The following is a 25,619-nucleotide window of genomic DNA, read 5'->3' as shown; positions in this document are numbered from 1 at the left end:
TGTTGTTATATTATAATTTAAGGCAGGCCAAATGCAGGGTCCAACATTGCTCGGCAGAACCTTCCTTTCTGCAAAGCTACGAAAGCAATTTACATGTAAATGAGTTTGTCATTTTGTCTGAACTCAGAGGATCATCTTAAAATCCTGCTGTGAAAGAACAAACTTTCAGATATCTGCGTGTGCCAGCCAGAGTGATTTCTGTGCTGTGGCAGACTGCATTCATCCGTGGGATCTCTTGGCCAGTTTTCATTGTCCCGGTTAGCACTAAGCATCCCTCCTGCACTGTAGATGTGTATGGAGGGGACAGCGTGGGCGAGAAAGCGCCATGAAAATGTACCAATCCAGCTTCAAAAATGACATTCTCAAGTGTCCCACCACAAGATAATGAACAAACAGACAATTGTAGCAGTCGGGAAAAAGGCAAGGGCAGCAACTACAGTTTTGTCCCAAAGCCATCTGCCAACAGTAGCCCATGGACTGCTCTTGTATGAGCTTGCTGGGGGTGCCTGCAGCAGAGCTGGCCCATTGCCACGGTGCTGGCTGCTCTTCCTTGTTTCCAGATGCTAGCTCTCATTAAAAGGAGCTTAAAATCCACATCTTAGTGGAGAAGGGACATTTGGAAGGTCAATTGTTGCCGTTCCTGCAGAGATCAGCACGGGGCAGAGAGAAGTCCATCAGACCCTCTCCAGGCTCTGACACACATCTGGAAAGCTTAGGACCTTCTGCCCTATGAACTCTTTGAGCCTTCACAGCGGGGATGCGGTGCTGTACGCAGGGAAAGCACCTCCTCCGAGCTGGCTTGTGCTCCAGTTCTGCCTTTCTCATGTGTATGTTTTCCTCACCATATTTACTCTCATCAGACGCTCTGGGTTGGGTTTTCATTGACTTCAGAGGGAGCAAGCTGAATGCGTTTGAAAATCCACCCAGTATCCTTGTGCGTGTGTATTTTTGTTCCATGTCATGTATTTATATATAGTTCTGTGTATTTGAGTTATGAACAGGTGGCATGCCAGAAATCTCTATTTCTGAGACACTTTCTCACAGATCTTTGCTGGTAGCCAGATAACAATTGAGGGGAAGGTTTGAAGGGAAGGAAATGAAATGTTCCTATTTAGTTAAGGGGAAAAATATTAGACAAATAACTGCTAAAATGGAAATCTCTGTCTTATTGTTAGACCGACAGAGAGAAACTGATGAAAGTCAGCCCTTAAGCTCCCAGATCGTGTCACTGCCTCTCAGCAGTTATCTAAGAATACGAAAGTTGCATGTTACTCAATATCGTGAAGAGCTGTGCACCCATAGGACCTCCCCTCCCTTGATTCACATCAAGTTTGCAGCCGTGCCAAAGGCTTATTCATTGGCAAGTAAATGAGATCTCGACTTTGGATGTTTTCATCGTGGGGAAAGAAGGACATGCCTGTGTGTGTAGGAAATGGAAAAGAAACCTTTGTATCTTAGTGAGCAAGTAGTTTGAAAAAGGGAAATGCATCAGTGTTGATAAATGCCACGGTATTTTTCTAACCCAAACCTGCTGAGATGGTAGGTCCACTGGTGCTGATTTTTTCTAGGTTGTATAGAAGGTCTGAAGCAGGATTGTATGAAACCAAAATCTGTGAGGCTTGTGTTGGCTAAAGATAGTGTTCTGGATGGAAGTGAACGCAGTTTAGAAGCAGCAAGTATGGGTTGTCTCCCCCTGGAAAAATCTTGCGATGCAGGTCGATAGGGATATTTCCAAAGATGAAGAGCCTTATGGCAGAGCCGCAATGCCTTGAACATCCAACATGTGACAGCAATTCTGAAACGAGAGAAGTCCCAAGCCCAGGACTACTCTCCCTCTCAACTCATGATTAAAAACAGGAGAAAGGAATGTATAGTTTCAATATTAAAGTATGTGGGATACGATCTGAGCAGAGCAGTCAGTCTTGTAGCCGGTGTGACCTACAGTGATATTTTCAGTGGCTTAGATAGGTGGTGCCTGCTGTGTATAATGTCTTTGAGGATGGTGATATATTGGTTTTGCTGTACATAGATTTGCCAACAGTGATTTGAAATTATATTCTTAAGCTCTTCACTTCAAATATGCAGTTGCTCTTGGATGGCTTTTGAAATTACACCATTGGGTCATCAAATGGTCTTTGAAGAAGTGGGGGTTTTGTTGTTTTTCATCTGTGACCAGTACCAGTAGAAATATTTAGAGGATGTAGCTTTTAAAAAAAAAAAAAAGAGTTGAAAGTGATGCTTGGCTTGGAGGGGGCGGATTGCTGGGGGGGGGGGGGGGGGGGGGGGAGGGGGAGCAGCTTAACAGCCTCCCTCCTGCACCCACGGCTCGGGCTTGTTCAAGGCAGCGCAGTCCTTATGCATCTCAGGCTCTGCAAGAGGGGCTAGAAACCAAAGTGATCATCATCAGGCCCTTGGGCACAGCACGGGGGCCCTGCAGGCAAGTCCTCATTTCCATGCCAGGAGCCGCTGAGGTCCTGCATGGGTGCGAGCAGCTGGCCACACACATCCCACTGCGTGTTCACACCCCGGCCCGTACCCGCTGCTGATAGTAGAGACTGCAAATGGCTGCATTAGCTGCATCTGAGGTTGAGTCAAAGATGGGGAGTGGCAACATGGCTGCTTCAGTCTCATTTGTTATTTTAATTAGTGGGGAGTGAAGCTTGTGCTTCACTGCCCCTCATGAGAAGCTCCAGGCTGGTCACTGAGCGAGCTTTATTGCTCACCCACCGTCCTTTCTCTTTGTTAAATGTCCCCTCAGCTCCTCACAAAAACCTTTCTCAGATGCTTCACTGGAAAATGTTTGGCTGACCGCATGCTTTGCAGGACACTGGGTTAGACGACAGGTCGGCATGGGATGGTGGCTGCTCAGCTGCTCAGCTGTCCTGATGACTACTCCCTCCTCCTAGGTAGGCGTCCAGAGTCCATCACCCGCTTTTCCAGCGTGTATCTGGCCAGGGCAAGGCAGCGTCATGTCTGGTGGGGAGGAAAGATCTGCAGATCTTCAGGCCAGAGAAAACCCTTAGACCCATGTGTCCGATTTTCCCCTAGCCCAGGGCACGGCCTTGCACCCTGTGGCTCCGCTGTATGAAGTCTTGGGCTTCAGCCCCTGCGCCATCGCTGCCGGGTGAGGAGGGAGCCCAGCAGCACGAGAGCCCTTCCACCTCCCGGGGAGTTGATCCTCTACGTAACTGCCCTCTGTTTAGAGTATATATTGTGCCTTAATTCTCCGTGTGAGTGGAGCTGCAAGGTCAGATGAATTGTAGAGCAACCAGGAATCCCTTTCTGTGCATCTGTCCCTACCGATAAACACCAGCCTGCTCAGCGGCAGCCAAACTGTATCCAAAACAATCTCGAAATGCATGTTTGCCAGTTGGGGTTCACCTCCCAAGATTTTAAAGCTGGATTTAGGTCTCTGGGACCATGGCAGTTTTTAATGAGCGTGGTAGCAACCTACTATTTTTATAACATTTTTTCTGTTGTGCTGTGTCTGCTTGTTCTCTTTTATTTAAAAACAAAACAAAACAAAACAACCTTGTGTTCGACACGAGTCCAAAATTTCAAACAGAGAATAAGCCTGAGGTTGCGAATGTGTTTTAAACCCGGCCCTGCGTCGACCTGTCTCTCTCAGGCAGTGAACCTGTCGTGTATCGTGCTTCACCACCTCTTCATTTCTACTGTGATTCGGTTTCCCCTAAAATTGCTGACAGACCAGAAAATCATCATAAGCGGCACATCAGATCAGAAACACCATTTCTAGTGTGCCGTGAAGGTAGCCCCTTCCCTTTCCCTTGCTGAAAGACCACAGCATCATTCACCGTTCGGCTCATAGGGCCCTGATAGCGGGAGAGGAAGATCAGCCCAGAAAGGACTGCACGTGGCAGATGGGGCTGGCCAGTCCCTGGTTGTTTTTAAACTGTCCTGATGCTGTGTCTCCCCGCTTTTAAAAGAGGAAGAGAGAGAGGGGGGGGGGAAACAAGCTCAAAAAGGCAGAGGAAAATTTCCTGCCGATTGTTGTGTTTTGCAAACACTGCTCTTTTCTCTCGCCCTCTCCCTCTGCTCCCGGCAAGGCTGGAGATGAAAATGGCTTCTTTGTTCCTTTCCCTGGGGCCCAACTGCAGCGAAAGTGCGGCTCCGGAAACCCTCCACTGCACGAGCGGCGAGGGTGGGAGGGACCGAGCTGTCGCCCTGTGCGGTAGGTCCTACATAAACACGGCATGTGTTGACAATGCCGCGGGCAGGATGGGCGCAGAAGCGCAGAAGGACTTTGCGGTGCTGGAGACGAAGCTCCTGCGCTGTTCCTCCTGCGGCAGCCAGCGGGCTGCGAAACCCGCGGGGGGCAGAGGAAGGGGAGGCAGATGTGAGTGGCTGTGTCGTCCCAGCAGTGACTGATCATGGGCTGGGGGGCTCCAGGCCCTTTTTTTCTCAGCTTTTGACTTTCCCCGAAGTGGCAATTTGCAGCCCTGTGGAAGCAGACAACATCCCGCTGAGGGTTTGTACCGATGCCCTGGCCCCTGCGCCAGGATGCTCCCTGCATCCATCCAGCCCTGGAGTCCTGGTGCTCTGCGTTTGGCCATGGTCACGCTCCAAACCCAAGTTTAGTCATTCAAAACCCTTCTCTCATCCAGCCCAGGTTGGGCACACCAGCTTTTCCCTTTTTTTAAAGGGATGGAGGTTTTGCCACTCGCTAGGGACGCTACTTGTTTTGTATGCTGGACGGTTTCTGCAAAACCTGGAGCAAAGGCAAGCTTCCCGGAGTGGGGGACACGTGGGGTGACCGGGACCCTGACCGCTGGGGCTGCCCTCGCAGCCGGGAGGTGAACCTTTCTGTAGTTCACCCGTGTGTGTGTGTGTGCGTGTGCGAGTGTGTGCGGTCTGCGTGCGTGGGGTCGTGTCAAGCGAGGAGCCCGAGGACGCTACCAAGGGGGCTGGAAAGAGCCCGCGTTTCAGCAGCCAGTGTATCAGTACCTTGTAGATGGCCTTTCTTCCCCCTCCCCTCCTCCTTTTTTTTTTTTTTTTTTTATAAAAGACAAAAAACAAATGGAAAGCTAAACTAGCAGAGGTTTTTAAATATTTTATATTAGTTTCTAATGTAAATTCTTACATTGTTATTGCAGTGCTGGGTGTGTTTCGCCTGCACGTGACTTTGTAATATTTTTGTGAATCACTAAACGTTTTTTTTCCTCCCGTGTATTCTAAGTGCATTAAACGTATTTGCAGAATTGTCGGTGTCCTTCTCTGCGGGCGACTCGGCAGGACCGCCGGCCCCCCACTTGGCCCCACAGCTGCCTCGGCAGCCCCTTCCCCTCCGCCGTTCCTCGTCATCATCTTCTCCCCCTGGCGCCGGGGGAGCAGGGTCTCTCGCACAGACCTCCCGAGTGCAGGCATGGGAGAGAAAGCAATATTCCTTTTCCTCAAAAAACTCAGCAAAATGGCCAGTCCGGAGCCCAACCAGGTGCAGGATCCTCCACAAGCATCCAGTGGTGAAACCCCTTACGCCAGGGCAGCCCGAGCGCCCTGACAGATGGGGTTTTCCATCCCGTTTGGACAAGATGGGATGGGGAGCGCTCGCACGTGGGTGCGAGAACATGGCCTGTCGGCCGAGGGATGGCAACTTTGTCCGCCGACATGGGAAGGAGGGAGCAGGGGTGAGTGCCGGGTCAGGTCTGTGCTCCTGTCCTCTGCCAAGCGCCTCTTGGCTTCAGCGGGACTTGCGGGGGTGTGGATGTGCGCGCGGAGACCGAATATGTCGGAGAAGAGACACAGCAAACACTTATGAAAAAATATTACTGAGCTAATGTTGCAATGATTTCCCAGTAACGCAGAACGATTTTGCAGTAATCTTTTTACACTCCTCGGTAATAAATTCCTTTAAGGTCAGAGAAAGGAAGGGTGGAATATCTGGGGGGGGAGGGAGATTGCTGTGTGCACAGGAAGGGTGACAGGGAAAGGAAAAGATGTGCGGGAGCTGAAATCCAGCTTTGGGCAGGTTTTGCCCTTGCTTTTCAGGGGTTTTATCTCAGCCTTCCCTCTGTCGAAAGGGGAGCAATCAGTGGAAACATTCCTGCAAGAATTTCTTTTCTTTTGAATTTTGGGGTGAAAACCATCCTTTCCCGAAGAACCTCTCCTGCAGCCACATCCAGACACGAACCATCCCAGCCCCGAGGCAAAGCAGCGAGATCTCCAAGCGCCACTGGAGCAGAGCAACCTGTGCCAGACATGCCGAAGGGAACATGGCCATGGCTTGGCCAGGTTTCATCATGTCACGAGGAAGCCTTGCCAGTCAACTGGGATCCCCAGTGAGGTTATTTCCCCAGGTGGGGACAGGGGGGACAAGAGGCCACCTGCAGCTGGTCCCCTGGCCCGAGACCCCCCATGCCCCTCGCCTTCTGGCGCCTCAAAGCATTTGCAAGTGAAGGGCTGCCCCGCTAGGACATCCCAGCAAGGATGGCGGAGCCGGCACCAGCCAGGGACCCCACTGCTTGAGCAGTGCTGGGAGCCCTCCCCACTGCCCCCTGGCCACCCCTGCCCCTGGCACTCAGTTAAGTTAATTAATGAATTAAATGGTCTGCCTTTGCCATCCCTGCGGTGGCTGGGCAGTCCCCACTTTGCAACCGCTCATCCCAGCCAATCCCTTGTTTCAGCCCCAAATCCGGAGGGGACTGGGTGTCCCTGGGGGAGGGCTGCAGCACAGTGGGGTGCCCATCTCCCACTGTCACCCTTCGCTCCGAGCCCCACCACCAGCACGGCCATGCCCGGCCCGGGCAGCCTAACCACTCTGCCTCCGCCCCAGCCGAAAGCACCTTCAGGCAGTGAATTTAATTAAGGTTTCTGAAAAGCGGTGTCTGGGAGCCCCTCCTGGATCTGCGGCTCTGAACTTCATTAGGAGCGGTTTGTTGCTAATAACGCCGGCAGCTTCTATAATTAATAATGGAAGGGCTGTGAGCAGATGCCAAGCCAGGAGAGGGAAGGGATTTGTTTGTTTGTTTCTCTCCTCCTTTAGTTTTGGTTGGGATTGGATTTTTTTTTTGAGGTGCGGAGGGAAGGCTGGGCCTCGTTTCCCATCTGAAAAGTGAATGGCGGCGCCTGGGAACCTTGATGGGGAAGAGGATGCTTCTGGGGGGCACAAGGGGAGAGACAGGGTGGGATGGGACATGGGTCCTCATGAGGCAGGACAAGGGGGCAGCCCCCACGGCAAGGGCCTCCCGGTCCCGCGGTGCTCCATGCCCTGCCAGGGCAGAGCCAACGTGACTGCTGGTTCTACTGGACTTGGGCACCCAGGGACAGCCCTGACTCCTCAAACCCCTCCCGTCACCCACAGCATTTCCCTTCCCGTGGCATGTCCCCCAGCCCATGGCATGTCCCTCAGCCCATAGCGGGATGGTGCCAACATGGGAGGGAGGGGTTCTCCATGCTTTACCCCATCTGGACCACAAGGATGTGTCACGCAGCACCCAGAAATGTGGGCTTGCGGGAGATGGGTGCACCAGGCTCCTTTGGATTTTTCTTTTCCCCCCTCTTTTTGCCTCGTTTCTCTCCTGCTTGCTGTTTCGTCCGGTCGGCGTTCATGGTACAGCTGGTCGCGGCAGCACCTCTGTGCGGAGGAAAGCCGCCCAGCACGCCCCGGCGTGCAGGACCTGACACATTAACACCCCGTGCTCCTGGGGGCCCTGTGGCCAAAGCGTAACCGGAGAGGGGCCCGAAGCAGCTGGGCTGGGCTGGTCCCTCTGCCTCCCTCCAGCGCGGGACAAACACCCCCTGCCCCACAGCTGAGCCTCGGGGACGGCGGGGAGCCAGCGGGGAGCCGGTGAGCATCATTACCCTGCTGCAAACCACAGCCTCACCATCCAGCATGAGACACGGGGACCTGGCAGGGGTGGGAGAGGCACCGAAGGGAACACCACACATGGCCCAGTTCCCTTTCTAGGAGCCCGCAGCATGCCCAAAGGCTCTGGCTTCTCCAGATAGCTCCAAGAGCAACTGGTCCTGCTGTTGGGCAGTTTGCACTGGAGAAAAAAATGGCCCTATCTTGCCCCGACACCTTATCGCTCACGTCAATTGAAGCAGCACACGAGACAGACCACGGCGGCATGGCCGGCGCGGGCTCTGTCCCCGCGGTCCCCACCGCTCACCTGCGGCAGGGATGCGCTGGCTGTGGGCGCGTCTCAAGCAGCAGCCATTGCCACAGCAGCTTTCCAAAAAAGCGTACTTCAGGTTTGGTTTGTTTTTTCCAAGGGGAAAAGTATTCTTAATGCTCTTCCCCATCACTCACATTTCCTCAGACTTCCCCCACTCAGGCCGCGAATAACCCTCTGGAGGGCAGCGAGTGAGGCAGTGAGATGCTGCTGCCGCAGGAGATGGGGTACCCGCTCCGCAGGGGCCAGGGAGTGGGGAGCAAAGGGAAAACCACAGTTAGATATTAAAAAACATCCAGGAGTGTCCGAGGCCAAGGTGACCAGGGAGACCCAGCTTCCCGCTGGGACCGTCCCCATCCGCTTAATGCACAAACCCCTTCTCTGGCTGTTAAGAACACTAGAGTGAACGCGGGGCCGCAGCACCTCGTACTCCCTGCTTGCTTTTTGAACAGGAAAATTATCTGAAGCATCCGGCAAAAGGGGAAAAATAAAGGCAAAAAGGGCTCGGAAGCAGAGGGGGGGGGCTGGCTGGGCGCCTGGTGGGGAGCGTCCCCCGGGGTGTGGGGCGGCGTGGCAGCCTGCCCGGCCCCGGCACAGGCAGCCCAACAATAACGCGAGGCGTCGGGAACACGCTCGGCAGTGGGAATCCCAGTCCTTGCCTTAAAAGGAGATTTCGGGGGACGCTTTTATTGGAAAATTGTTTTGTGATTATTCAGCTTATTGAGAGTTTTATTTCATTATTTGCAACATGACGTGGGGGGGACTTCAGCTGTGCGTGAACAGAGACAGCCAAGGATGTTTCCGTGGATTTCCAGGCCAGAAGAGCCCATTAAATCATCCTGTTTGACCTCCCGTGTTCACAGGCCAGAGAATTTCAACCAATTCTTCTCATACTGAGCCCAATAACTTGTGTTTTTGATTCACACAGGCGGCCCAGGACGACGTCCTGTCTCGGCTCGATGACTTCAGGAGACTAAGAATTTGCCACCAACTTCCCTCACTTGTTTGTCCTGGTGGCAAAAAAAAACCCACACCCGTGAGAGCAACACCCCACTGCCGAGTTGTTTCTGATGAGGATGCATCCCACTCGCTTCAAACCTTTTTCAGATGAAGGGGGATGCTCACGTCGCCCCTTGGCCGTCTCCTGCCATGCAGGTGTGCTTTCTGAGCTGCATGGATTAATACAGATAAATAGCGGGATCCCTCCTGGTCTGCCATGAGCGAGATGCTCAAGAGTTAATAAACTTCGAACAGATGTGACCAACATGTCAAGACACGAGAAGTACGTGGTATGGATGTTTATAAGTACATCGACAGAAGGCATTCATAAAAGGTCATAAACCATGGTAATAAGCAACCCATCAACTTGTTTGGACTCTAACATTTGATTAACCATTTATTAAAAGGTGCAGTAATCATTTATAAGCCATAAGTGGGACCGAATGTAAAGTACGACTCTTTTTATGTTAATAGATGCCTCAAGAATTTCTTCTCCCTCTGTGCCGTGTTTTGGGTGGTTAAAGGCTAACCCTGGCCGCCGGGCACCCCGGCCTCTCCTTTGCGGCGTGCATGGGCTGGATTCACGCCAGGAGCCTCCATGGAGGGGGCACGGGTGCCCCCACCTCAGCTTTGGCAGTGCCCTGGGGTTTTGCTCATAAGAAGCCCTGGGTTTATTTTGGCTGGGCTCTGGGTGACCCCCGCCAGCACCTGAGCATCTCTCTGGAGACCCCAGGAGGGAACCTGCCCAGTGGGCTCAGGGACGGACAGGCAGGGATGGGCAGAGAGGCGTTTGCTGCCTGGCAGTGCAGTGGGCTGCGGGGGAAGGTTGGCAGGACCCCAGGGAGAGGAGGGCTGCCGGTGGCAGCACAGGCAGGAAGAGCTCGGACACTTCTCCTAAGCTTTCCTGGCATAGCCCCACGCTGGCTCTGCTGCCCACCAGTCCCCGTCGGACCCCAAGGAAGGGCTGTGCGGGGAGAGCAGGCACTAAGTGCTGAGCTGAGCGGGATGGATCAGGGGTCAGGGATTTCAGAGGGGTTAAAGCCGCCTACCCTGAGTCCCTGGGGTGCCTGGGGGAAGGAGCAGAGCACAGGGAGAGCCGGGAACCCGCTCCCTGCATCCCCCTGCATCTCCCTGTACGGGAGTCAATCCAAGCCCCAGGCTGCCGATGCACCAGGATGGGACAGAAACGCCTCCGACGTGAAGGCAGCTTTATCCTTCTGTCAACAGGGCCCTCCTTTTTCGTTTGCCATCACACTCCTCCTACCCCCAGACAGACCGTGTTTTCCTTCCTGATGTCTTAACGAGACCTAAACCCATAATTGCTCCCATTATACAACCAGGAGTGACAGTTTATTAGCAATGCTTCCTGACCTAATTTACACCGATATCCTTGTGCCCTTCCCTTTGCTGTGGGCAAACAGACCTCTTGGCTTTTCCAGAGGAAGGAGAGCCCCGGCAGTAGGGGGTGCACAGGCTGTAGCTCCCGAGCAAGCCCCTGCCGTCACCCTGCCTCAGTTTCCCCCGGCTGCACCAAGCCAGGGCTCAGTGACGCTGCTGGGCTCGGGGGGCTGCGGGTTTGGGGGTCGCATGGGGCACGGCAGCAGCAGACGATGCTCTGCCCTTCAAAGGAAAGCTCGGTAGCTGCCCGGTGGGGGGGGGGCTTTTTAGCATGTGTGTGGTGCTGGGTCATTTGGCTGCAGCCGACTTTCATTGCAGGGAGCATGCAGAAAAGGAAGAGGAAAGCTGAGAAATTGCTCCGGAGTGAAGACTGCAAAGGTTACACCTCGGTCTGGGCAGGGACCACAGGGGCCTTCAGGTGGGAGGGCAGATGAACCGAACCGCAGGTGGGAAGGGAGGTGGTGGGATCGTACCCCGCTCCCACCCTCAGTCTCCTACGATGGGACCTGAGGCCAGCAGCTTCGTGTCCCCAAGCTCATCACTGGGCGAGCAGCACTGAGGAGCTCCGGCTTTCCCCCAGGGAGATGCCCAGCTATGGCGCAGGGGGCTGTGCCAGAGCTCGATGCGCTGGGGAAAGGGTGGATGTGGGAGAAATGGGGCTATTGGTAGCCACAGGCTTCTGGGAAAGGGATGCTGCTTTCTGCCCCAGCCTCGTGGGCAGCGAGGGGTGCATGCGTGGGACCCTGCACCCCGGGGGGGACAGAGGCGCAGGAAAGCAAGAGCCCCAGCAGGAGGGCTTGCACTGCCACCCCCGGCAGCTGTAAATCCTGGCCTCACAGTTACAACACGTGGGAAATCCTTCAAAAAGTGACTTTTCTACCTGTGGCACAGGGAGCAGCCGGGGGGATTTGCTCTCGGCATCACCTTTGCCTGCCCTGACCCGCAGTGGGAGACCCACCACGCTGGGGTCTGCCAGTGTTTGCTAGCATCCCTTCCCGGCCCCATTTAGAAGAACGGGTTACTTTTAACCCCAGTCAGTACATTTTTCAAGGTGCAGTGGTGAGGCTGCCCTGGAGCACTGCCGAGGAATAAGAAATACCGGGCAAACCCCAGGGCTGGCAGCTCCCTGGGATGTTCACACCATCCGTCCCCAGCTAAAGGCTGCCTGCTGGCAGCCCGGCTCCGGCAGCACCTCTCCAACTGGCAGCAGAGGGTAAAATTAGACCAAGCTGCATTTTTTTTTTCCCTCTTGGCCACCCAGCAAACTTTTACAGCTCTTCTGCCGGGTCCTGTCCTGTCTCCGGGGAAGCAGCTGCCCCAGCAGGGGGAAGAGTGGAGGAGCCCGTCTGGCCACCAGTCTCCCTCGTGCTCAAAAAAAAAAAAAAAAAAAAAGAAAAAAAGATAAACCAGAAAATTGTGCTGGGTTTTTATGTTTGGTTGTTGGGGTTTGGGTTTTTATATATATATATATATATATATATGGAGGTTTTGTGGCTTTGACGCAGTTTCCTGAAAATCCTGCCTCATCCTGCCAGGGGCTGAGCGAACACACATCCCAGCCCTCGGCGGTGGGGGAGAGAAGGAGGAGAAGCCAGGGAGGGAGAGAAGAAAGCTTTTGCCAAACTGGCCTGACCAGAATGTGACACAAGAGCAGGAAATGAGTCACGCCGGCAGGGCAGCTGCTCCCAGGCATTTGCATAGAAAGAAACCCCACCAGGCAGGGAACCGCATGGCCCTCCTCCTCTTCCCGGCCCCCCATGCTCCGGCCCAGAGCCGCCGGCCCCACTGCTGCGCTTGCCGTCACCCATCGGGTCCCCGAGGCTGGCCAGGGCAGCGAGCCCCGAGAGCATCACCCCTGCCACATGGCTGGCTGTGCAACCCTGGATTTGGCCATTCAACCTCAGATTGTGTCATTCCCCCCTGCATTCACCCCAGGCCAAAGTGGAGTTCCCTTCATTGCCCCCTCCCCCCCCCCCCCCCGTGCAGCCCCCCCTTCACCAGCCCTCGATGTCTGCTTTGCCCCATGCTTTGGGCTCGGGGAGGAAGGGAGAAAGCCCGACATTTTTGCCCCAAGAGGAGCCCCAGTTGTGCATCCATTGCACAAAGGCAAAGCTCTCCCAAGGGGCCAACAAGGGCATCACCATCCCTGCATCCAGCACACAGTCCCAGCCCTGTTACCAGCTGCCGATGTCGCACGTGGGTGTTGCTGGATCCCAACACATGAGCATCTTGCCCCAGCAGGTACCAGGCTGCGAGGATTCCAGAGCAGGCAGGTGACAGCATGGGATGGACAAGTGTGACACCGCGGTGGGGATGTGTGTGGGATGGCCGGGCACAAGCAGTGCATGTCGGCAGTATGCCCTGGGCTGGGGCAGGGGTGAGCGGCCATGGGGACCTCTGTCTCATGCGTCCTCTGTGGGGTTGTTTCCCTACTCCATCCCAGCTGGGAACAGAGGACAGCCACAAGCAGACAGATTTAGTGCTGCAAACCAGGGTATTGCCACCCTGCAAGTGCCTAAATCCTTAAACCCAGTCTTAAAACTTCAGCGAAAGCCTTCAATGTGTTAATCACACAGAGCAGGGTGGGGGGAGCTTTCTCCATTGCACTAAGCCACCTCACCCAGCTTACACAGAAGGGTGGCAGAAGGGCAATGATGGCTTCTCTCTGGCCAGTTAATTGAGTTATAAATGACCCAAGAAGCACACCCCTTTGTATTACTTTCAGAGGGCTCAAGGCTTCTGGAGAAGGTGCTGGACCCCCCAGGAATGTGCCGGGAACGGGGTGGTGGCAGGCAGGGAAGCTGTCACTTTAGCAGCCGGCCAATCTGTAAATCTCTGCGAACACAGATCTCTCTCCCATCAGCTCAGAAGGGTCCGCAGCCCTACATAGCTAACAGGGTTTCTGTATGTCTGTGGGCTGGTTAAACATCACTTGAGCAAGCTGCCAGGCACGGCCTCGTTTGTCCCCTGCCCGCACTGACGAAGGCGCCTGGGCTCTGTGGACCAGCCAGTGCATCCCTGACTCCCAGGGACAAGACTTCAATGCCAGACCCCGGTGAGAAGCGGCCGAGCATCCTGGCTCTGCAGGGTGTGGGGTGGTGCTCTGCTGGCCCTTCGTGGGTGGGTACCCACAGCCCAAAGACACTAATGCTAATTGGGGCCTCAGCAAAGATGCTGATACTTTACCAGGGAGGTTGGTGGGGGCGGTGGTCTCTCCAGGGCAGCGCTAAGGGCTGCCAAAGCGAGACTGCCTGCGATGGGGAACAGTGACCTGGTGGTGGCTGGGAAAACTGAGGCTTGGGGGGCTTGAGGGATGAGCAGCAGGACTCTGCTAAAAACCGCCTCTGCGGCCCCTTGGCATGGGCTGGGGCACCCACACAGGGCCAGGTCCTGGTGGAGGAGAGCCCAAAGCGCGGGCAGGCTTTCTGCAGCTTTCTGTCCATCAGCCACCCAGCACTGGCAGGAAGGTGTTTGGGAGCTGTGTGGGCAGGGGGATCCCTGCCTACAGCCCCCCCACCGTACAGGCAGCTTCTGCTGGCTGTGGAAGGGTTGTGATACCCAGCCTGGCTTTGGGGACACCCTTTCCCAAAGGGGTTTCTCTGGGTTGGGCAGGGAGATGGCATTGTCCAGACATGGGTGTGATGACAGCAGGGCCAGTGCCGGCCCCAAGGCAGCGGGATTCCCAGCCAAGAGCAGGACGCATCTTCCAGCTTGGCTCAGCCCCCATCCCATCTACCTTCCACTTTTAAATCCTGCTAAATACCAGCCGGCTTCCCCAGCTCACCCGCAGTGGAGGGCACGGGGGAGAGCCCAAGCAGCCCCTGCGGCAGAGCCATGCCCTGCACAACGTGGGGATGGTGGCTGTCACCGGGGGCTGCCCAGTACTGCCTGTGTTTATAAAGAAGTGAGAGTCACAAATAGTTTTCTGCTGACTTTTCGAGGAGAGGTTTGCCTCCGCGCTGGCTCAGCCGGCCGACAGCGGCTCTGACGCATCCCGCACCGCCCTGCCCAGCTCCCACCGGTGCTGGCTGCCGGACGGCTTGTAAAACCCCGGAGGAGACATACAGCCCGCGGGCTCTGAGGCCTGGCAGAGGAATTACACAGCAAACCGCTCCCTTTGCAGGAATGGGCACTCGAGCCCCGGCAGCCATGGGCTGGGTGTGCGGGGATGGAGGGCGGCAGACAAGGGGTGATACAGGGTGAGACCCAGTCCTGGGGTGGCCCAACTGTGGGCTTTCCTGTGCAGGCAGGGATGAGCCAGCTGAATCCAAAAACGGGTTTTATCGTGGCAAAGAGGCTGTGGGAGCCTCACCCAGAAATGAGAGGTGAGCAAAGCACTGCACACCGGCTGCAGCCCCATCAGCATTGTGGGGTGCACTGGGGTATGATGCTGTTATTTGTTATTATTTGCCCTGGGGCAGCACTTTGGAACTGGGGCGTGCTGGGCAGAATGCAGATGGCAGGTAGAGGTGTTCCCCAATGGCCCATCAAACCATGAAGTGAGAGGTGAAATGTGGAGGCAGGGAAATGGGATGGGGGAACCCAAATCCAAACCAACCTGAAGATAGCTGGTACCCATCACTCTGTCTTCTTATCAGGGTACCTCTTGGCAGGACCCACCTGTGCACAGGGGGTTCCTGTAAAAGAAAGTGTGGAAAGACATGGATCACCTTCACCTTGGGTGTGCTGTAGGATGCTCGGCCCTGCAGCTGGCAGTCAGCTGCCCTGGGTGGCCCCTGGCACTGGGTCTATAGGGTGCTATAGTAGACACTGCTGGGTGGTGTCTCTGGGTGCTTTGGTTCCTGGCTTTGTGGCTGCAGTTGGGGAATTCCTGCTAAATCCTTCCCAGAGGCAAATTGCCATCAACGAGCATCAGCCAGGGGCAAGGTTGGGGCCAGATCCTGAAGCCACTGTCTGAGCCTTTGCGCTCTTGTCACTCCACCATAAACCTGGCTGTGCACCCTGAGCATTTTTTTTTGTCCAAATACTCCATTTCGAAGCCATTTGTGATCCCCTCGCCAGTTGGAAACGGATTTACACCAGCAACATGCTTTATTCCCAGCAGCCCAGCACATTTGGCAGGGGTTGGATATACAGTGTCCCGTGAAACAGCTGCGGAAACATTTGGTGGGAGAGCTGTTAACAGAGACACCTCTGTACCCTGGGCTCTGATGGGAGGTGCTGGGGCTGCTGGTTTTGGAGAGACCTTGCCGGACAAATGGCTGTTGCTCTGCACAGAGAGGAAACACACCTGAAGTGGTCCCGTGCAAAGTAATGGCCCATCCAGGGGGCACCTGAGAGGGCACAGAAGGCTCCAGAGCGCACTTCTGGGGCCAGCTGCAACCCAGATGTGAGCTGGTTCACATGGCAATCGCCCCCTTTTACGGACTGGCACCCTGAGCAACCCTGCCTCCTGGCCGTCTAGGGATGCTGGTGGCCAGGCGGGGTGGTTCTACCGCTGATGCGGCGGCCAGCTGGGGACAAGGCTGTGCTTCCAGCCGCAGGGACAGCCACCGCGCCGGCCGCGGGCTGTGCAGCGCCGAGCACCGACGGGGTGGTCCCCATCGCCGGCCCTTGCCGCTTTAAGGCGGCGCCGGCGCGCGGGCAGGGCGGGGCGGGGGTGGTCCCCCGTGACGCATAGTGGGCGGGCCCTCAGGCGGGGCGGGGCGGGGCCGGTCCCGCCGCAGCGCAGCGCAGCTCCGAAGCGGCGGCGGCGATAGCGGCAGTGGCAGCGCCCGGCGGGATCCACCGGCTCCGGCGCCTCCGCTCCGTTCCGCTCCCCCCAACCTCGGCTGGTTCCCGAGCGGGGCGGCCCCTCGCCGCGCCGGGGCGGAGCACTCCCGCCTCCCTCCACCTCCCCTCACCGGTCGATATATCCCCTGCGGCCGCCGCCCCCATGGCCGCCCCGCCCGCCCCCCTCCGCCGCCGCCCCGGCCCCCCGCGCCGGGGCTGAGCCCGGCCGCCTCCCAGGCGCCGCCCCCCCCCATTCCCCCCCTGTCGCTGCGGGGATCTGCGACCCCCCCCCCGCTCCTCGTTCCCCCCACCCCGACCGCCCCGGGCCGCGGCCGCCTCCCCGGGGGCGGTGGGAGGAAGGCCGGGGCGTGGGGCTCCGGCGGGCGGGCGGCGCCCAGGGCGAGCCCAAGATGGCTGGAGGCGGCGGCGGCGGGGGCAGGCGCGGGGGTCTCTGCTGAGCGGCCCCGCCGGGACGGGACGGCTGGGCTGGGCTCGGGCTCGGCTGGCCCCGCAGCCGCAGCCCCTCCGCAGAGCCCCGCCGGGCGGGCGGGGGGAGGCGGCGAGAGCCGTTTTGATACGGTGACTTTATTTCATTTTTTTTAATACCTTCTTCTTCTTTTTTTTTTTTTTTTTTTAATTTTATTTTTAATGCGCCTCCGGTCTCCGTTCTTCAGCAGGGCAGCTCAAAATGGCTGAGGGCTGACTCGGCTCTCCCGGAACCGCTCCTGCCGGCTGCCCGCCGCCGCCTCGCCCCTTCTTCCCGGCGGGGCCGGACCGGGGAAGCCGCGCCGGGGGGGGGGGGGGGGGGCGGCTCGGACACCCGCCCCGGGGACCCCCCCGGCTCCATCGCATTGTTACGTCGGGGGGGGGCTGCGTCCCCCAGGGCCGGACATGAGACCGGGCTAGGTGGGACCCCCCCCAGCGCCGGTGGGCAGGCGGAGCAGGTTGATTTAGGGTGCGCGGGGTTTGGATCCCCCCTGGCAAAGCCCGTGTGTTTCCCCCCCCCCCCCCCCCATCCCCATCCCTCTCCGGGAGCGTTGGCTGGCAGGGCTGGGGTTTGCGCTGAATGACCGAGCTCTCCCATTCAAGACCTCGCAATCTCCAAGCAGGCGAGAGGGTGGGTGGTGGTTTTTTCTTTTTTTTTTTTTTTCCTGTCTTGTCTTTTTTTTTTTTTTTTCCTCTTCCTTTTTTTCTCTGCTGCTCCGCCGGGTTAGAAGCAAATCTCGGGGGCCGCGGAGAGAATTCTGTTTGTAGGTTGGTTTGTTTTTTTTCGCCATCGTCATCGTCGCTATTATTATTATTTTTTAATCTTCCTCCTCTTCCCATTTTGGATCTTAACCCTTTGATCCGTTTCCTTTAAAAGACTCCGATTCCCAACTCCCATCAGGGGGAGAGGGAGGAGAAATACAGGGGAGGAAAAAAAAAAACCCACCCCGAGCGAGTCCGTGCTCTCAGCTGTTACCCAGGTTGGTGGGGGACAAAAGTCCCTTTAAAATATTGAATGTCAGTTGCAAACCTAAGAAAAGAAAAATCCAATCCGGAGTGCTAAATTTAGGAGCTTTATATGGAACTTGGACTCTGCTGCTGGATTTTGTATGGATTTTCTTCAACCTTTGGTAAGTTTCACCTTCTGGGGTAAAAAAGAAACACATGGCTTTTAGGGGTGGTTAAGACTTTGGGCTGTAAATCCTATAATATCGCGTTGGGTTGGTTTTTGTTTGTTTTTATTTAACCATTTGTGTTGCCTTTTTTTTTTTTTTTTTTTAACGAAGCGACGGGGACTGTCGCGTTTTTCTCGCGGGAGGTTCCTAGAGAGTGCTGCTCGGTGGTTTTATTTTATCCCCGATTTTAAAATCCGCTGTGGCTTATTATTTACGGGGTGTGCTGCGGGGACAGGGACGGGGACAGGGGAGCTCAGCCGTTCACCCCCAGGCTTCCCCTTGCAGGGAGGACAGACCCCAGCGTCCAGCCCTAGATCGCACTGAGCGACCGAAGCGGGCTGGGGGCAGAGGTTGGCGGGGTGGTGGTGGGAGGAAAGGTGGAAAACGTCGCCAGCGGCTGCCGGCAGAGATGGCCGAGAATTGGAAGAACTGCTTTGAAGAGGAGCTCATCTGCCCCATTTGCCTGCACGTCTTCGTGGAGCCGGTCCAGCTGCCCTGCAAGCACAACTTCTGCCGGGGCTGCATCGGGGAGGCGTGGGCCAAGGAGTCGGGCTTGGTACGGTGCCCGGAGTGCAACCAGGCCTACAACCAGAAGCCCAACCTAGAGAAGAACCTGAAGCTCACCAACATCGTGGAGAAGTTCAACTCCCTCAATCTGGAGAAGCCCCCCTCCGTCTTGCACTGCGTCTTTTGCCGCCGGGGCCCGCCACTGCCGGCCCAGAAGATCTGCTTGAGGTGCGAGGCTCCTTGTTGCCAGTCCCATGTTCAGACCCACCTGCAGCAACCCTCCACTGCCCGGGGCCATCTCCTGGTGGAGGCGGACGACGTGCGGGCCTGGAGCTGCCCCCAGCACAACGCCTACCGCCTGTACCACTGCGAGGCCGAGCAGGTGGCCGTCTGCCAGTTCTGCTGCTACTACAGCGGGGCCCACCAGGGACACTCGGTCTGCGACGTGGAGATCCGCCGCAATGAGATCAGGGTAAGTCGGACCTTGGTGGAGATCTGGGTTTGGCCGCAGGCTCCCCCCCCCCCCCCCCCCCCCCCCCCCTCCCTGCCTGCCCTCTCTCTTCCCTGCCATGTTGGTTCCCAAAGGCCTGTGTGTTTGTGTAGGGCCTACACACAATCCACCCCGGTGCTGCTCCTCCTCCGCCCGGTCCCCCCATGGCGGACATGTTAGGTGGCCGCTCCAGCCAAGCAGTGGCAGTGTCTGTGGGCACTGGGGGGGACTCCCCGGGGAAGAGGGTCTGCGCCAGAGCCCTTTGGAGCTGTTCAGACATAGGACCTATAGCCTCTGGGGTGTGGGTGGGGAAGGGTGGAGGTCCTGGGCTGGGGGGTTTGGAGGGGTCATCTCCCTGGTTCCTGCTGGGGTGTGCAGCTGTTTCAGGGGAAGGCAGAGCACCCACCTCCCTCTGAGGTGGAGTTGCCCCGAAATGGGGCTCTCCTGGGGGGGGGAACGACAAAGCAGCCGCAGACATGGACCCCCCTCCATTGTAAGGCTTGTGAATGTCAAACTGCCGGCTCTTCCCACCGCCTCCCGCTGGGGCTGGGGCTGCCAGCCCCTTCCCCGCCTCGTGTCAGAGACCCACGGCTTTTGCACTTGGGGTTTGGCCAAATAATGGGGGTTTTAATAGGGGCACAGGGCTTCCCCCCCCTTTGCCCCACTCCCCTCCCTAAAACAGCATGGGGTGTAGCGCTGGATTCGAGGGAAAGCGAGTCTGTATTTTGCTTGTGGCCAGACCATCTGGCGGGAGCTTTCACCCCTCGCTCCCCACCCTGAAGTTCGTGGCAGGCATTTAACAGCCCTGTGGGCAGCCCAGCGATGACCCCACTGCCACCCTCCCCTGTCCACCCCCAGGGCTGCCCCTCCGCTCCCCCTCCAACCCTTCGAAAGAGGCCCAGCGCTTGTCCACCGAATAAATATTTAACAATGAATTGAATGGTGATTACTGTAAAATGGGGATGATTTCCTGTGTATTTTAATGTTGCCAAAATGAGTCACCATTTAGCAATAAAAAAAAAAAGTCATAAATAAAAATTGCAGTATAATTACTTTCCAATTGGATGGCCAGGCCTGGGGGGGGGGGGGGGGGGGGGGCGCTCTGTGCAGAGAGGAGCCAGCCTGAGCTCACAGGAAGGTTATTTTCCTCTCCAGGTTTTTTGGGGGAAAACCAGAGACCTCCACGGAGGTGCCAGCAGCTCCACCACACGCGCTGGAAGGGGAAAGACCCAGCCAGGCTGTTGGAGAAATGCTTTTCTGCTTCTATTTATAGGGAGTCATTTTGGTCTCCCTCTGCCAGGGTGGGGAGCCACCCCGGGAGGGCTGCACGGGGCTGGGATGGGGCTCGCGTGTGCATTTCCCGGGAGCCTTCGCCAGGGACCAAAACTATTTTTCCAGGTCCTTTTCCAGGACGCTTTGATCTCATCTATTCCCGCTCTTGCTGCGTTTTTTTTTTTTTTTGTTGTTGTTGTTGCTGCTGTTGTTAGGGCTTGGATGTTCGCTGTTCCTTGTGGATGCACGCTGCTAATGACCTGGCAGAACGCTGCCACTGGCTTGGCTGGATTTTGGCCCTGGTGTGAAATTTTAGGATATGTGGCCAGACACCGAACGTGTCGGATGGCTGTATCATAGAGCCGCAGACTTGTTTTGTGACCTTGGCCAAATCCCTCGGTACCTCCATTGCTGCGTTATCTTAATTTCCTTTCTCTGCGATGATAAGCTTGTCTCTTCCCGCTGGGCGCGTGGCTCGGTTGGGTGCTCGGAGGCTGGGGCAATGGAGGACAGCCCAAAGCTGGGGGCCGGCATGCCCGAAGGATCCCCCCCTGTAGGGAAGGGTCCCTGGGGAAAAATGCCCGGCAGGCTGCTGGCCCTCGCTTGCATGGCCTTGGGAAGGTCTCTGGCTGAAAGCTGCCCCTTGCCAGCCAGCAAGGAAGGTGGCCATGGGGGCTCCCAAATTAGGGTGCGTGCGCTCAGCCCATGACGGCTTCCTGCCTGCAGGATCTGGGCCCGGGATTCCTGGCTGCTTGCTCACCCCGCAGCGGTGAGCTGCTCTCGGAGCATCCCCAGGAAGGAGAGCTGGGGGGAGGATGAGTAACGCTGGGCTTGGGAGGTCTGGGGGAGGCCCCGTCGTGAGAGGTTTGTTCCATGCGTGGCTCGCTTTTGGGAAACTGTTAATTGAGAAATGAGTCAAAGTTTGGAGGCTCAGAGCCCTGTCTGTGTTGCGGGGGACTTGCAAGTGTGTGGGGGGTGCGACATTGACCTGGTGTGGTGGGGGTGGCACCCATAGCCCAGAGGAGGAAAGGGAGCCTGCAAAGACGCTCCCCATAAACTCACCTTTTTTAGCATTTATTAGTCTGGCTCTGCTGCCGACCCACTTTGAAGGGCATCTTATCCCCGGTTACGGTCCGATTCAAAGGGGGAGAAAGGACTCAAAACTCCTTGGGGACAGCACTGGCACTTTGTCAGCTGTAAGCTGGCAATTAGGGCAAGAGAGCTTGTGCTGGGTGAAAGAGGCCTGAGGTGGGTGCCTGCAGGAGGAAAGAGGGTGTCTGCGGAGGGTTTGCTTGAAGCGGAGGTGCGTGCTTGGTGGGTTTGGGGGAAGGGGACCGCTCAGCATTAGGTGCTGCACGAACCCGCAGCGCCCTGGCTCAGAATTGGTTGAACTCCACAGTGCAACCGTAATACAAACAGTAAATAAAATATGTGGTTAATCTTTCTTTCGTGGGCGTATAAAGCGCTTACCTCCCCTTCCCCCCTGTGAGATGTTTTCTCCTTTGTTTCCTGTTTTTGTAGCGCTTAAAAAGGAGAGGAAAAAAAAGGCCAACAACGCACCCTCTTTTCTTTGCTTCTTGTTGTTTTGTTTGTGTCAAGGTCTCAAAACGAAACATTTTTTCTTCCATCTTTGTCTTTGCTGCCCCAGCCACGTGCCTCCCGCCTGCATGGGGGAACCTGCTCCCTGGCATGGGGGAGCCTCCTTCTAGGGCTGAAAAAGAAAGTTGCTCCAGCTTGAGGTTGATGGTTGATGCATTGTCCCCTTTTTTTTTTTTTTTTTTTTTTTTTTTTTTTCCCCTCTCCTTTTTCATCCAGAAAGGGGAAAAATACAGTGCTGGGATGAAGCATGGGTCAGAAGGCAGTAGCCAGAAAAAGGGACTCACGTGTGGGGTGTTACTGGATTTGCCCTATCTTTGTGTGGGACATGGTTGATTGAGGCTAGGTACATCAGAGCTTGCCTGGGGATGTCCCAGCTACCTATCCTCAGCTGGAGCTGCCACCGCTGGGAAAGGACTTGAGTAGAGGTTCTGCTCCTTCTTCCCTTTTGTTTCAGGGGATAGAGGTAGATTTCCCTCTGACCTAGCTTGCAGTGCATTTTGGGGAAATCATGAGAAAATCCCTCCACATTCTGAAGATCTCTGGTGGTTTTGAACACTAAGAGAGAGGAAGAGCGTCGTGGTGCTGAGAGCTGTGGGGAGAACCTTGAGGAACCTTCTGCAGATGTGTAGGAGCAGCACCCATTCAGCAAATCCAGGGGGAGAGACAGGAACTGGGCTGCTGAGTCCATCTGCTCTTCAGTGGGTTTGAGCTTGCTTTCTTGGGAGCCCCTGAGATAAGCCCAGCCTAAGGTGCTTTCTTAAGTATGGGAGAGAGGAGAGGTGAGCACTTGGTAGGAGCACATAAAGAGGTGAATCCCAAGTCTGTGCCAGGAATGCTGGTCCTTTGCCAGCATTGGCCACCAGCCCCAGTGCAGAGATGGTCTGTGTGCTTTTCCTACCTGCCCCAACTGATTGCTTCTGTGGTTCAGAAGCTCTAGGTCTCTAGAGGGGAAATACCACCAGCTTTTCTTGGCTCTGACACCAGAGACACCTTCCTGTTTGAAACTAGTCTCATGTCACATCCCCATGCTGCCATCCATGCTGGGGATGTTTTTCTGGGACCTAGGGAGCCCCGGTGCTGGGGTCGCCTCCACTGCCAGGCTCCTGACGTGAGCTGCTGTAGGTTTACTCTGAAACAGGTTTGGTAACTTGTGATGGGTTGGATTTTTACAAGCTTACTTATTTTCCAGATGACTTGTTTATGAAGAGCGTGGCACGCAGCTTGCTGGAGGCATTGTGAGCGCAAATGCCCAAGTGCTCGAGCGTTAATTTAGCTCTCGTGACAGTAGATGGTGTGGGCTGGTGCCTGGCAGGCATTCCCCACGGCACTCTTTGAACATACCTGGTCCACAGATGACTTTGGCTGTAGGTCCTATGAAGCTGGAGATGTGCAAGTTCTCCCTGCGCCCTCCACCAGCACCCCAGAGCTGAACCGCCAGCCCTGTCCTCATCCCCAGTCAGCCTAGCTCAGCATCTCTCCCTCCCCCGGCTTTACCCATGCCCTGGTTCCTGCCCAGGGGCCTCAGGAGTCCAGGGCCAGGCTCCTAAATGTGACTGATCATTGTGCCCTGGGATGCTGTCAGTTGGTCAAGCTGCTGTGATGAGTAATGACTTCTAGGGCCTTGGGCAGTCACAGAAATCCCAGCACCCACCTAGCTTCACTTTCTAGCTCCGTGCCGTTCACCACCATCGATCTGTCAGGCTTTGCTGTGCTGTGTTGTCAGGGGCAGCAGGGGATTTCAGTTCAGCTGACGGCAGCCTGTGCTGCCCTAGAGAGCCACCCTGCTGCAAACCCATCTGGGTTTGCTGACCAAGCAGCTGTGGGTATCCTGGTGATCCCAGATCTTTGGCTGAACTGGGACAGTCTTCTGTCTCCCTGGGGTTTGGATTAAGGGCTTTTCCCCACTGCTTTCCTGCTAAGCTTGAGAATTTTCCTCGCCCTTAGCCCATCAGGTTGCCAGCGGTTGCTTGCTCTAGACCTGCAGCTGCAAGACTTCTGCATAGAGTCAATCCAAGAAGTGGCAGCAGAGATGGAGGACATGGGGAGGCAGCCTGGTGGGTTTGGGTGGGAGGGAGGAGGCTTGAATGGAGGGGACAGCTCTTGTAAAGGAGTAGGACAGGGTCTGCAGTAGAGAATGCTCTCTTCCCACAGGGGAAATGCTATGTGGACAGATGCTGGGAAGAGTGAGGTGAAAAGAGGAGAGGAAGGTTCATCTACTTTGCAAGGAGCAGCAACAAATGATAGCCCAGGCTTACCCCTGTGGGAGTTGGCTGCACTTTGCAGGTGGGGAGATCTAGGCACAGCCTTGCCCACCCATGCCAGACAGCCCTGGTCAGAGAGCTTTCTCCCCTGAACCTCTGCCTCGATGGTGGCTTTGAATGAGCCCCTGGAACGTGGGTGTCCTGGTCTGGTCTCTGAACCAACAGGTACAAACCCGGCTTTGGCTGGTGATGAAGGCATAATAAACTTAGTCCAGACCCTCGTTTAATCTAAATCCAACCCATGGTATTTGTGTAAGCGCCGTGTGACTGCTGGCATGGAGGTGTGGAGCATGCAGCCCTCCTCAAGCCTGCGAGCACAATGGAGAAGAAGTAGGAAAGCCACGCACTGCGGTGTGGCACCCTGGACTTTTCTTCCACCCCTCAACCTCATGCCTTGCACATGGGAGCCTGGGTGAGCCCTTCAAGGAATGTGTGAGTCCCAGGACTGTCCTTCCCTTCTCCTCCCATCCCCTCGTTCCAGCAAAGCAATGTCCTCGAGTTCTCCTGTGTGCTCGGCTGAGCCTGGTCCTGCCTGAGGGGGGTCCACAGCCTCTCTGCTGCTCTGGTCTTTGCCTCTGGAGCTGAGGAGTTGCCTCTGTCCCCATCTGAGCCCCCGGGGGGGGCAAGGGGGGGGAGCAGAAGCGGGGGCTGGCGAAGGGGGTGGGAGGAGAAGGCAGATTTCCATGTCTCACAAAGGGCACAAGCGATCAGATTCGTGCAACTGCCCAAGAATAAAGAGGCTCTTACAGTGCTGGCTGCCCTGACCTCTCTCCTCTCTGCTCCAGAGGACAGCGTGTGACCACACAGGGATTTCTTAGCTGTGCTTTGGAGGGAGGCAGTGGGTTTTCTATCCCCAGTTCTGTCTGCAGCTTGCCTTGCAACATATTGGCCTATTTTTCTCTCGTTACCTATCTGTTTACTGGAAATCTTGGTATGTGGTGGTAATTTTTTCTTTTCTTCTCTTTAATTTCATTTAATTGTTTTGCGTGGTTTTTTTTTTTTTTTTTTCAATCTGACACTGAAATGGGGCTGAGAGCAGCAGTGCTTCCAGAGAAGGGACAAAAGTAACCAGGAAACACAGGGCAAGAGAGGAGGGATCGACACCGAAACAATGAAATAGCCAAGCAAGGAAAGACTGAATGCTCAATAGCACAAGCCTTTGCAGAAATGCCTGGCTAGTGCAGCATTTTATAATCAGCTTCTGTGCTGGGCTGGCCTGCAACAGTAGTGTGATGGGGGAGGAATGCTTTGAATTAGCTGGATGCCAGAATTAATTCTGTCAGAATTCAAATGTACATGTATGTACGGATTTATAAATAAACACTTGGAGCCAGATTCTGCTTTGCCACGCAGGCTCCAGGGCAGAATCTGGTCTGGCTTGGCTTTTTTTTCTTTTAAAAAAATAAAATGCTATGGATCTGGGCTAGTTTCTGGTGACTTTGTCAACTTTCTGCATTTATCAGTGGCCTGTAGGCTCAGGAGATGCTGGTTTGGTTGGAGTAAAGGGGATGTCTCGGAGGAGTCGGACCTGCTGAGCTTGCTTGTGGTGGTAGCCCATTTTCTGCAT

At 55.8% G+C, this 25,619-nt stretch overlaps 1 protein-coding gene across 1 annotated transcript in view; it reads left to right on the top strand.

Annotated features, from left to right (window-relative positions):
• Positions 1–17,414: 17,414 nt before the first annotated feature.
• TRIM8 (tripartite motif containing 8) overlaps positions 17,415–25,619 on the top strand; it is a 29,715-nt gene continuing 21,510 nt past the window's right edge. Inside the window, exons 1-2 of the mRNA XM_082486465.1 lie at positions 17,415–17,878; positions 18,209–18,902. Of these exons, the coding sequence (XP_082342591.1) occupies positions 18,333–18,902 (570 nt within the window). The 5' untranslated portion in view covers positions 17,415–17,878; positions 18,209–18,332. The remainder of the gene's footprint in view (positions 17,879–18,208; positions 18,903–25,619) is intronic.

The sequence above is a fragment of the Vanellus vanellus genome, assembly GCF_965231255.1.
Source record: "Vanellus vanellus genome assembly, chromosome: 7".
Lineage (NCBI taxonomy): Eukaryota > Metazoa > Chordata > Aves > Charadriiformes > Charadriidae > Vanellus > Vanellus vanellus.
Note: the sequence above shows the minus strand (reverse complement) of the source record. Positions and strands in the feature narration are given on the sequence as shown.